Source organism: Neolamprologus brichardi, unplaced genomic scaffold, assembly GCF_056152115.1.
Source record: "Neolamprologus brichardi isolate AB-2024 unplaced genomic scaffold, ASM5615211v1 NODE_ptg000033l+_length_6344489_cov_1, whole genome shotgun sequence".
Lineage (NCBI taxonomy): Eukaryota > Metazoa > Chordata > Actinopteri > Cichliformes > Cichlidae > Neolamprologus > Neolamprologus brichardi.
In genome coordinates, this window is record NW_028270137.1 from 5213914 (window position 1) to 5226077 (window position 12164).

At 37.7% G+C, this 12164-nt stretch overlaps 1 protein-coding gene across 1 annotated transcript; it reads left to right on the forward strand.

The window, feature by feature from the left end:
- Window positions 1-696: 696 nt before the first annotated feature.
- Window positions 697-2244, forward strand: LOC148094646 (uncharacterized). The gene is made up of 4 exons (XM_087837465.1): window positions 697-840; window positions 1008-1175; window positions 1296-1391; window positions 1843-2244. The coding sequence occupies exons 1-4, from the start codon at window positions 697-699 to the stop codon at window positions 2158-2160; spliced, it is 726 nt and encodes a 241-aa protein (XP_087693591.1). The 3' UTR covers window positions 2161-2244.
- Window positions 2245-12164: the final 9920 nt, after the last annotated feature.

Below are 12164 nucleotides of genomic sequence, written 5' to 3' on the forward strand. Positions count from 1 at the left end.
AACACATTATTAGTCCCAGCAGAGGCTGCTTCACACTTAGCGCATACATGGATATTGACTTTGGCTAATCCATTTGCTAACTGGTGGAACTTGAAACTTACGTTTAGTTCTCTGGAGTTGTACATATTAAAACTGGGGCAGCAAAATTGTAGGCACAGGACATACTTACAAAAGCAGTGATTAATCATTACATAATTAGGCGGTAGAACTTGGTTTACATTGCAAATAGTTATGTATACTAAGTTGAAATGTAGAAGCTTCTGAACTGTAAAATTGTTGTGCCTGGTCTATTTTAGGTTAGCTTAACGACCATCAATAATATATTTACCAAACAGTTATTTTTTTCGTTTTATTTTATTCTGATGCCCAGTGTTCATTAGTGAAAGACTTTGTTTTTTTTTCTGTCAGGGGCTGGGTCTGTGACCCAGCATTTTGAGTTTATTTTGTATTTTTGCTTTCTTATGTTATATTGAAATGAGGTGAAGTTCTTGTATTGTTGGTATTATTAGTTAAGGTTTAGTTGAGTTCTGGGCTAGTTATGTTTCATCTGTGTCTCCTTAGTTATGTGTCTTTTCTGTTCTCTGTGTAGTCTGTCTTGTCTTCTGTGTTTTACTGTTATGTCCATGCCAGAGCAGAAGTAAATTTTCCGGGGTGAAGATGCTGTTTACCTTGACCAGCTAAGACTACAGATTGTAGATGAAGTCGAGAAAAGTGAAAAGAATCCTGATTACAAAGCTGATGCACACAACTTTGGCCTTGCGATGCAAAGAGATAATCAATGATGACCTACCAGTAGGTCAGATCCTGGATTGCTGGCCTACTCTGAAATCCCAGTCCCAGGTAAGAATGTATATAGATGTACCTAACAAGATGTATTTTATATCAACTCCTGTTATCTGGCCTGTCTGAACAAATTATGCCTTTGGCATGTAAGGATTTTGATGTATTTTGCAAAGATTTATAGACTAATTGAAACTTGTAAACATAAATTTATCCTGTGTTTTCAGATCTGTGCAGAATTGCACAGGATTACAAACCTCCACCTGAAGAACCACTTTTATGCTGTGTTGGACCAACATGCTCCCTGGTCCCAGAGCTTATTCAGAAAGAAAGCTGTTTGCACAGGGAACGTGTCTGATGTCCTGTCTCAGCTCTTCAGAAGCTATAATCTCCAGGTTAGTGGGTTTTTGTCTTGTTTTTTGAGCTTTATTTAATTTGATCAATTTTTCAATTTTAACTACCATTCTTGACTAGGTTAGCCAATAATTTAAAATAAAAATTTTCTTGTGATGTAGGAACAAGCTGATATCCATGCCCAACGTGCTGGTGTGCTTCATGCCCTCCCTGCCTATTTGTACCAAGACACCTCTACCTTCATCAAAACGTGGGATGTAAGTTTTGGACAAAGTTGTGAACAATATCTTAGTAGCATCCTTGTTTAGATTTCTCAAAATATTATGACACTTTGACAGTTTGAGAAGCATCTCCATGCTTGGATCTGTCTACAACAGTGTCCATGTCACATAATGGAAACACTACATGTTTTTAATGTGTGTAGACCTTCTATAATGTTCCTAGCCCAACCATATGTCACTGTACAAATGAAAAATATATATAACTTCTATTGACTTTCTGTTGTTATTGCTACGAAGAGGTATGACTTTGCTTTACTAAAAGTACTATTTTTGTCAGTTTGTTTTCTCAAATCTTTGGTGTGTTGTGGCTTTTTTGTTGTTCAAACAATTGATTTCTGAGCAAGTAATAATCCAGAAATGTGACTTGTATAGATGAAACTAAGAGAAAAAAGAATGCACTAACATGTAGTAATTTTGTTTTTTGTAGATGATGCATTCTGATAGACCAGATATTAGTGAAGTGCCACTTGGACTCCTCCTCATCAGAGCCAATTCCAGCGATGCAACATTCTTCTGCCCTGAGAAGACTGCAGTTTTGGTCGAGGGTAACATGATCTTTGTTTTCACCACCCTGGCTGATGCATTTCTAGTAATATTTGGACTGACCTACGCCCTGCACCTAAGCTACCCAACATGTTTGGCCAACATTTTTGACTTTATTCAGAACATTTTGATGGGTCTGGAGGGTGGGAAGTTGAAGCCCAAAGTGCTGAGTCTTAAAAATGATCTTTTGGCAGCAGAATAATGTCCAGGATTCCTACACAGCCCTCAAGTGCCTGTTAAAGCAAGTAATTCAGTTTATCATGTTTCCAAGTCTGGATAAGTTTTTTTTTTTTTTAAAAACAGAGAATAGAATAAAGAAATCTTTGCAGACTCTGTTTCATACTTCATTATCTTAAATCCACAATCTCACTACATTTCTGGCTTCTAGGTGGGATCTTGAATGTCACTTAAGGAACGTTCCTCCTGAACTGCTCATAACTGACATAAGGCGCTAAGGAGGTTTATAACACTTTGTTTTATGTCACTAAAGAAGTATTTTTCTATTTAATGTTTTATTGCTTTGTTGTTGAGACTGTGATTGCACTCTACAAATGTGCTTTTTGCATAACCACAGTATTGGCATATTAAAAAGGTTACCAATTATATTTCAGTGTATTAGCTGCACTATACTATACTATTACTTTCATTTGGTTTTCCCACCTAATAATGCAGGATTTTCTTTTCCTTTTGTTTGTTTTTTAATAAAAAGGCCATACTCATGTGTTAATCAAATCTGAATACTCTTAAAACATGTTGTGAAATTCTTTATTTCTAATATTGTAACCTTGTGCCAAAACTGGACATTTCTGACATTATTCCCTATAAAATGTGGTGGATTTATGTCTTCGGGCTTTTTGTTAGAAATGCTATGTGTTAAAGTAACTCAATAAATTTGTAACTTGAATTTATATTTTCTGTCTTATGTTTTTACAAGTGTAATTATTTTGGGCACTTTTTTTATATCAAATTCAAAACACAGTAGATTTAGATATTACAAGCGTTTGTATTTTAAATTTTTGAGTTGTATTAGCTTAAAATGGTTAACATTTTGAAACGAAATATTAATTCCTAATAGTTACTTGAGCTAGATTTGTACTTGAAACTCAAAATATCAAGTACAGAGTACTAAACCAAAAATGTGGATATAACATAAAAACATTTATCAATGGTACTTAAAAATATTTATCTAAAGCTAATAAATAAAGTGTGTTTATTTAACTTTTATTTTTAAGTTTTAGTTACTTAAAATATTTTATGTAATCAGTTTCACCAAAAGTTTTGAGTTAAATTAACTTATTGGGTTTTACAGTGCGAAGTAACGAGTAACGACCCTATCTAAATCCCAGTAACGACTAACGCGTTCCTGATTTTAGCATAATAACTAGTTACCGTGCTCGTTACCACAATAATAACGTAGTTACTGTAACGCGTTACTTAATAACGCGTTAGTCCCAACACTGGTGATAAGCAAATGAATGATGCAATGATGCGAATCAATGATGATGATATCAAATTAAATCATAGCAAAGGAGTAAAAAGCAGGATCAGTCTTAGGGTGTATGTTACATGTTTGCCAGTTTGGATGGGTGAGTGCAATACTTCATCGGCCTGTGTTGTAGGAACCTGTTGAACCTGCTGAGAAACTTTTCTTCTTCTGTGCAAGTTTTGGATTGGACTCTTGGATTTTGATTTATATTGTATTTTGACATTCCGAAATCTTTATGTCCTGTTAAAATAAAATTCCTTATTACAACTTAAGCGTAAAACTTTCCTTTTTTCTAAAGCATATAGTTAGGGCTGGATCAGGTGACCCTGAGTCCTCCCTTAGTTATGCTGCAATAGGTGTAGACTGTTGGGGGATTCCCATGATGCACTGAGTATTTCCTTCTAGTCACCTATCTCACTCAACATGTGTTAATAGATCTCTCTGCATTTAATCACACTCGTTATTAATCTCTGGCTCTCTTCCACAGCAGGGAGTTAATCCTTCCCAGTATCACCAAAGTTCTTTCTCATAGGGGGTCATATGATTGTTGGGTTTTTCTCTGAATTCTTTATTGTAAGGTCTACATACAATATAAAGCGCCTTGAGACGTCTGTTGTTGTGATTTGGTGGTGTATAAATACAGTTGAATTGAACTGAGTTGTCAAGATTTCATGGAATGAAAATGGAATGATTCTTTTTTTCCCAAGTGCTTCCTTTGAGATAATCTTGGATTGGGTTCACATCAGGATGAAACAATGACATAATTTAAGGAATTATTCACCATCATAACAAAAAAGACTATTACCAACTAGAATTTTAGGTTCTGTAAGTGTTAGCAATTATACTCTTGATCTCAGCAACAAAGCATTACATTCAAAACATCAGCTTTTTCACTGATACCCTTGTTATATATGTATTCAATAAGCATAAGATTGGTCATGAACATTACAGAGACTTAAGCACTTACTTGGATTCTGAGTACATTACGTGCTAATTATTGTTGTACTCATTAGGTCTAATATAGTAATCATGGATTAGAGATATACTTAAGAAATTCATAAATATTTGAAGCTATATGTCCTGCGCTTCATATCAATGGTGGTTCTTTTCCTAAGTGCACCCAATCAAAGTGAACCTGCATATGAGTTAACAGCAATTAGACACTTTGAAGCAAACTTTAGATAACACGGTTCACTTACAGAACATTTCAAGTAGAGACCCCTCAAATGGAAAAACTTGTGGTTTTCCTCTTTACTTAGTGCTCCAATTTTGGGAATTCTTTATTTTGAATAGTTCAGGGAATCGTTGATTTATGTGCTAATAAGATGCCTCTGATTGAAATCGCACAAATCCTTCAACAGCTACTGGAGACAAAAGATGACAACAAAAAGAGCAAACCAAAATACAATAGGCCACTACAACAGTCGTTAGCCAACCATTAGTCTCATGACTGAATGTCATTGACTTAAATGTGGGTGGGACTGCAAGAGGAGTCTTGAGTTCATATAAAAGGAGACTCATGTTCAAGCATCTCTCATGGATTTGGAAACACAGACAACACAGGGTATCCCAAAAGAGCTTCGGGACTCACTGGTAAGGAAGAGCGTTCATTACAAGTCTGTATTATTGGTCCAACTCATGCAAGAACTTGTCTCTTGAATTCAGTAAGTGCATCTGCTTGGACCAGTTGTACACAACAACTGCTACAAATTCTACATGACACTTCAAGTTATGTCTATCAAATTTAGTTCTATGTTTCATATCAAGATCACTTTGAATGGAGACACTGATGGTGGTTGTATTCCTAAGTGCACCCACTCAAAGTGACCTTGCATATGAGTTTACAACAATTAGACACTTTGAAGCAAACTTTAGATTATATGTTTCACTTAAAGAACATCTCAAATAGACAAGCTCATCGACTGCTACAAATTCTACCTGACCCTGCATGCTACGTATATCAAATTGAGTTCTATGTTTCATATCAAGATCACTTTGAATGGAGACACTGATGGTGGTTGTATTCCTAAGTGCACCCACTCAAAGTGACCTTGCATATGAGTTTACAACAATTACACACTTTGAAGAGAACTTTAGATAACACGGTTGACTTACAGAACATCTAAAATAGAGACCCCTCAAATGGAAACACTTGTGGTTTTCCTTTTGTGTTAGTGCTCCTATTTGGGGAAGTCTTTATTTTAAATAGTTCAGGGAATCGTTATTTCATTTGTTAATAAGATGGCTCTGATTGAAGCTGCACAAAACCTTCAACAGCTACTGGAGACAAAAGAGGAAACCAAAATACAATGGGCCACTACAACAGTCGTTAGCCAACCATTGGTTTCATTACTGAATGTCATTGACTTAAATGTGGGTGGGACTGCAATAGGAGTCTTGAGTTCATATAAAAGGAGACTCATGTTCAAGCATCTCTCATGGATTTGGAAACACAGACAACACAGGATATTCCAAAAGAGCTTCGGGACTCACTGGTAAGGAAGAGCATTCATTACAAGTCTGTATTATTGGTCCAACTCGTGCAAGAACTTCTCTCTTGAATTCAGTAAGTGCATCTGCTTGGACCAGTTGTACACAACAACTGCTACAAATTCTACCTGACCCTTCAAGTTATGTCTATCAAATTGAGTTCTATGTTTCATATCAAGATCACTTTGAATGGAGACACTGGTGGTGGTTTTATTCCTAAGTGCACCCACTCAAAGTGACCTTACATGTGAGTTTACAGCAATTAGACACTTTGAAGCAAACTTTAGATAACACGGTTCACTTACAGAACATTTCAAGTAGAGACCCCTCAAATGGAAAAACTTGTGGTTTTCCTCTTTACTTAGTGCTCCAATTTTGGGAATTCTTTATTTTGAATAGTTCAGGTAATCGTTGATTTATGTGCTAATAAGATGCCTCTGATTGAAATCGCACAAATCCTTCAACAGCTACTGGAGACAAAAGATGACAACAAAAAGAGCAAACCAAAATACAATAGGCCGCTACAACAGTCGTTAGCCAACCATTAGTCTCATGACTGAATGTCATTGACTTAAATTTGGGTGGGACTGCAAGAGGAGTCTTGAGTTCATATAAAAGGAGACTCATGTTCAAGCATCTCTCATGGATTTGGAAACACAGACAACACAGGGTATCCCAAAAGAGCTTCGGGACTCACTGGTAAGGAAGAGGTTTCATTACAAGTCTGTATTATTGGTCCAACTCATGCAAGAACTTGTCTCTTGAATTCAGTAAGTGCATCTGCTTGGACCAGTTGTACACAACAACTGCTTCAAATTCTACCTGACCCTTCAAGTTATGTCTATCAAATTTAGTTCTATGTTTCATATCAAGATCACTTTGAATGGAGACACTGATGGTGGTTTTATTCCTAAGTGCACCCACTCAAAGTGACCTTACATGTGAGTTTACAACAATTAGACACTTTGAAGCAAACTTTAGATAACACGGTTCACTTGCAGAACATTTCAAGTAGAGACCTCTCAAATGGAAAAACTTGTGGTTTTCCTCTTTACTTAGTGCTCCAATTTTGGGAATACTTTATTTTGAATAGTTCAGGGAATCGTTGATTTATGTGTTTATAAGATGCCTCTGATTGAAATCGCACAAATCCTTCAACAGCTACTGGAGACAAAAGAGGAAACCAAAATACAATGGGCCGCTACAACAGTCGTTAGCCAACCATTGGTTTCATGACTGAATGTCATTGACTTAAATGTGGGTGGGACTGCAAGAGGAGTCTTGAGTTCATGTAAAAGGAGACTCATGTTCAAGCATCTCTCATGGATTTGGAAACACAGACAACACAGGATATTCCAAAAGAGCTTCGGGACTCACTGGTAAGGAAGAGCATTCATTACAAGTCTGTATTATTGGTCCAACTCATGCAAGAACTTCTCTCTTGAATTCAGTAAGTGCATCTGCTTGGACCAGTTGTACACAACAACTGCTACAAATTCTACCTGACACTTCAAGTTATGTCTATCAAATTGAGTTCTATGTTTCATATCAAGATCACTTTGAATGGAGGCACTGATGGTGGTTTTATTCCTAAGTGCACCCACTCAAAGTAACCTTGCATATGAGTTTACAACAATTAGACACTTTGAAGCAAACGTTAGTTAACATGGTTCACTTGCAGAACATTTCAAGTAGAGACCCCTCAAATTGAAAAACTTGTGGTTTTCCTCTTTACTTAGTGCTCCAATTTTGGGAATTCTTTATTTTGAATAGTTCGGGGAATCGTTGATTTATGTGTTAATAAGATGCCTCTGATTGAAATCGCAGGAATCCTTCAACAGCTACTGGAGACAAAAGATGACAACAAAATACAATGGGGTGCTACAACAGTCGTTAGCCAACCATTAGTTTCATGATTGAATCTCGTTAATTTAAATGTGGGTGGGACTGCAAGAGGAATATTGAGTTCATGTAAAAGGAGACTCATGTCTAGGTAACCCTCATGGATTTGGAAACACAGACAACACAGGATATTCCAAAAGAGCTTCGGGACCTTGCATATGAGTTCACAACAATTAGACACTTTGAAGCAAACTTTAGATATCATGGTTCACTTAAAGAACATTTCAAGTAGAGACCCCTCAAATGGAAAAACTTGTGGTTTTCCTTTTGCCTTAGTGCTCCTATTTGGGGAAGTCTTTATTTTAAATAGTTCAGGGAATCGTTGATTTATGTGTTAATAAGATGCCTCTGATTGAAGCAAGAACTGAAGAACTTCAGGACTCACTGGTAAGGAAGAGCATTCATTACAAGTCTGTATTATTGGTCCGATTCATGCAAGAACTTGACTCTTAAAAGAACAGTAAGATGTCATGTAGGCATACAGTATTATGTCATATAAGGCATACAGTATGATGTCATATAGGCATCCAGTATGATGTCATATAGGCATACAGTATTTTAGCCGAGTGGTAAATTAATAATAATATTTTCCATTTCAGTTAATCAAATGTCCATTTAAGTTTCAAAAATGGGTCTTAAAATGTTGTGTCTTTGTTTCCATGTAAGGTAAGACAAGAATGTTATTGGGTAATTTCATGTTATTGCTTGTGCTATTTCTTTGGCTATCTGCATGTTGCGTGCACTTGAAGCTGTTAATTTTATAGGTTTGTGTAGTTGCATATTGTGGTCACTTGGGGGGGTGGGGGGGGGGCAGTTCTTAAGGGTTAACTGCAGTTTTCCAAAAAAAGACTTAACAAGAACTGCATCTCGGGACTTTTCTTTTTGTTGTCGATGTGGAACGGGAATGTTGTGAAGGAGTTAAATTGTTGGTAAGGAATTGTTAAATATGCACATAACTCATTGAAACATATTGGTATAATTGTAGTGCAGTGGCAAAACGTCAGTATTTTAACAAGATGATGTATTTCTGAAATGTATGATGCAAAGGACCTGTATGTGCAGCGTGGAGCGGCCATTTTCTCCATGTAAGGGATGAGTTGCGAGATCGTCTGTGTGCTCCAGTATCCGAGTGAGCTGAGATTTCTGTGGAATGTAAGTGTTTATAAAAATGTGTCTAACACTTCCACAGTTTTTAAAGGAGCCTTGTGTGATTTAGCTCTTTGTATTTTGTTCTGCACAGACAGAGGTCACTGCCGTATTTTTGTGTTTTGTATTTCATTTCCTTTATTCCTCGTATTGTATTGGCGCATCTTTGTTTAGTCGGTTATTCTGTTACTTTGCCACGTTACCTCTCGTGCTGTCGATGTTCAGTACAAGTCCATATGGCTGCTGTTTGACAAAAGTAAAGGTCAAAGGACATTTTTTTTGTTTATTCAGTCGGCATTGACAATAAAACTGCACATTAAGAACCCAGTAATTGTGTCCTGTGTGGCTAACCATTTCCCAGGCTACAGTATGATGTCATATAGGCATACAGCTTCATGTCATATAGGCATAAAGTATGATGTCATATAAAGGCATAAAGTATCATGTCATGTATGACATGCAACCTTGATAGGTTTGTAGCTCAAACCTATTCGCTGGAACTTTCAAGACAATTTAACTACACAGCAAAGCAAGACACGAGTAGGCAAAGTTCTTCATGTTTCTCGTGCACGGGAGAGAACTGGACAAACGCCGTTCCTTCGCTTGACCCCAGTCGCTCTCATCCGCTCCCTCGTAACACTGCTCTTTTATTGAGGTTACATGAATATTCATTAACATATGACGTATACATGCAAACAAAGAGTACCTTGCCTGTGCGTTGTGTAAGCATGTGTGTGTGTGTGTGTGAAGACTTCCCTAAACCTGCTGGTCTGGAAGTCCAGCAGTTCATCTAAACAAAAGGCACTTAGACTAAAACAGATATAGATACGTTCATCCTACCACAAAACAATAAGAGCAGGTACGACCTCTCCCATGCTCCCAGGATGTGGGTGTGAATGCCAGAACACTCTGGAATGCACACAAAGTCTTTGCAGACTCCTAAGGATCAACCCTCTACCAACATGACATTGACTATAAAACTCTAAGCATATATGACAATCAACAATATAACCCTGACAAGCTTCATGTCTTATAAGTCTTACAGATTAATGTCATTTGTGTCACACAGCCTGATCTCATGTATGCCCTCAGCTTGAAGTCCTGGATCGAGACAGCTTGATGTCATATAAGTCTTAAAGTATGATGTCATGTCTGCATACAGCTTCATGTCATGTATGGTATCCAGCTTGATGTTGTCATGGTCTGGGTGCGTACCTGTAGGTTTCCAACAGCGGTCCTCCTCCTTTGGGCCCCACCTGTCCCCTTCACCTGAAACCAATGCCCTGGTCTCTTCACAGTATTTTTCCCAGCCCAGCTTCCACCTCCCCACTGCCACAGCTGTCCCGCTGTATTCTAGAGCTGTCTAGTTTTCATTTAGCTGCCTTAGTTTTGACAGCGCACCCACTAGTGTAGTGGTTTCGTTTAAATTTGGCTTGTGTGTTTAATTTGTGGGGGAAGAAATGAACCTTTTTGATCACTCACTGTCTTGCTTCCGGTTTGGATCTTGCACTTGTGTCCATCCCATTTACCTCGTGCCGCTGGGCTGTGACAGATGTCATATAAGCATACAGTATGATGTCATATGGGCATACAGTATGATGTCATATAGGCATACAGTATGATGTCATATAGGCATACAGTATGATGTCATCCTGTGTCCTCTGACCTGTTTGCCACTGAAAGGCAGTGTTAGAGGGACACTTTGTGAAGTAGCGTGACATAAGCAGCATGGAAGGTGATAGGAAGACAGCATCTGCAGACTGTTCAAGTTTCTTTTAAGTATTCTTTATTTTCTGGCGTCGCCTTTCAACAATTATTTCACAAAACATAAGAACCTCTCAGTCAAAATCTCACCTGCTTTATATAAAATTCTACTCACACCTGGATCTCATTAACCTCCACCATTGGAAAAACAGGGTAGACTAAATAACACAGTCTAGTCCAAAGAAACAGGAATAAAATCATTTTTCCACTTAACAAACTCATTCACCCAACTAAACAGTTTGAAAAGTCAATCTCTTCACTTACAGACTCATGAGGTTATTTTAAATGAAATAAACAATTTTACACAAAAGAAACACCCCTTCATTTGGTTACACCCAATTGACATGATCAGTGACATCATATCCTATAAAACCAGGAAGTACTGGGGCAGCTATTCCCACATACCCGTTTTACACATAGGACCTGTCCAGAGGAACACACAATGGTAACTATAACCAAACTACATAAACAAATGAAAGATTCAAATTAATTAATGACGAAGTGACATTTAGCTTTAAGTACATTTGCACAGATGAAATGAATATAACCAATGCTACCACAAACAGACCCGGGATAGTATGTAGAGCCAAGGCTACATGTGCTGTGTTTACATTAAAGCATTATGATAAACTATAAGATAACAGAACACAGAATAACAACATACACAAGTGACAAATGGCAAATGACTTCTCTCCTAGCCACTTTGTCACACACTTGGGCATTTATCGCAGCATATAATGTGTTTTCTGGATACACTGCTGCTTTTTCAGCGCCCAGAGATTGATGGCTGTGTGTCAGAGCTGGCTATGAATTTCAGAAGGATCAGGCCTTAACTTTAAAAGTTATCAGTAGTTCTTTCCACCTTTTTACCCACAGCTACATCCACTTCTGTCGGGCCTAGGCTGCTCACTACGGCTGGGTATCATCACTGATTTCTGTAATCCACTCGATTCACGAGGTCCTGATTCCATTCAATTTGATTTTGCCTCAGACAGTCAGAAATATTATAATTCTGATGATTTATCAGCACTGACACATGTGAGACTTCATCAGAGGTGTGAGCATCACAGCAGAGGCCTTTGTGTCAAAGTAACTGAGGATAAAACAGAAAAACATGAAGGAGATTTTCCTGCCCTGTTTTCTATAGCAGATACACTTTATTGCATCGTTTTAAAAAGTTTACATTTCTTCAGTATTAAACAGCAGAAATTAGGCTTTCTTGTCCGAGCGGCCGACAGCGCTGTAAACAACGGTAGACTGGTGGGTGATAAGCGAATGAATGATGCAGGAAACAGAGATTTGAGACGGGAAACTGTTCTTGAAGTACAGAGAGAGAGAGCTGTGCAGGAAGTGTGATTTTATCGCGCTGAAGCAAAAGTCAGAGGGCATTAATGACGACATTGATCAAATGTGGAGCG

Bases quoted from the DNA above. Each gene is read 5' to 3' on its own strand.
- LOC148094646 (XM_087837465.1), top strand. From the start codon at position 697: ATGAAGTCGAGAAAAGTGAAAAGAATCCTGATTACAAAGCTGATGCAC. The intron at 841-1,007 runs GTAAGAATGTAT...CTGTGTTTTCAG, and splicing joins CTCTGAAATCCCAGTCCCAG to ATCTGTGCAGAATTGCACAG. The intron at 1,176-1,295 runs GTTAGTGGGTTT...CTTGTGATGTAG, and splicing joins TCAGAAGCTATAATCTCCAG to GAACAAGCTGATATCCATGC.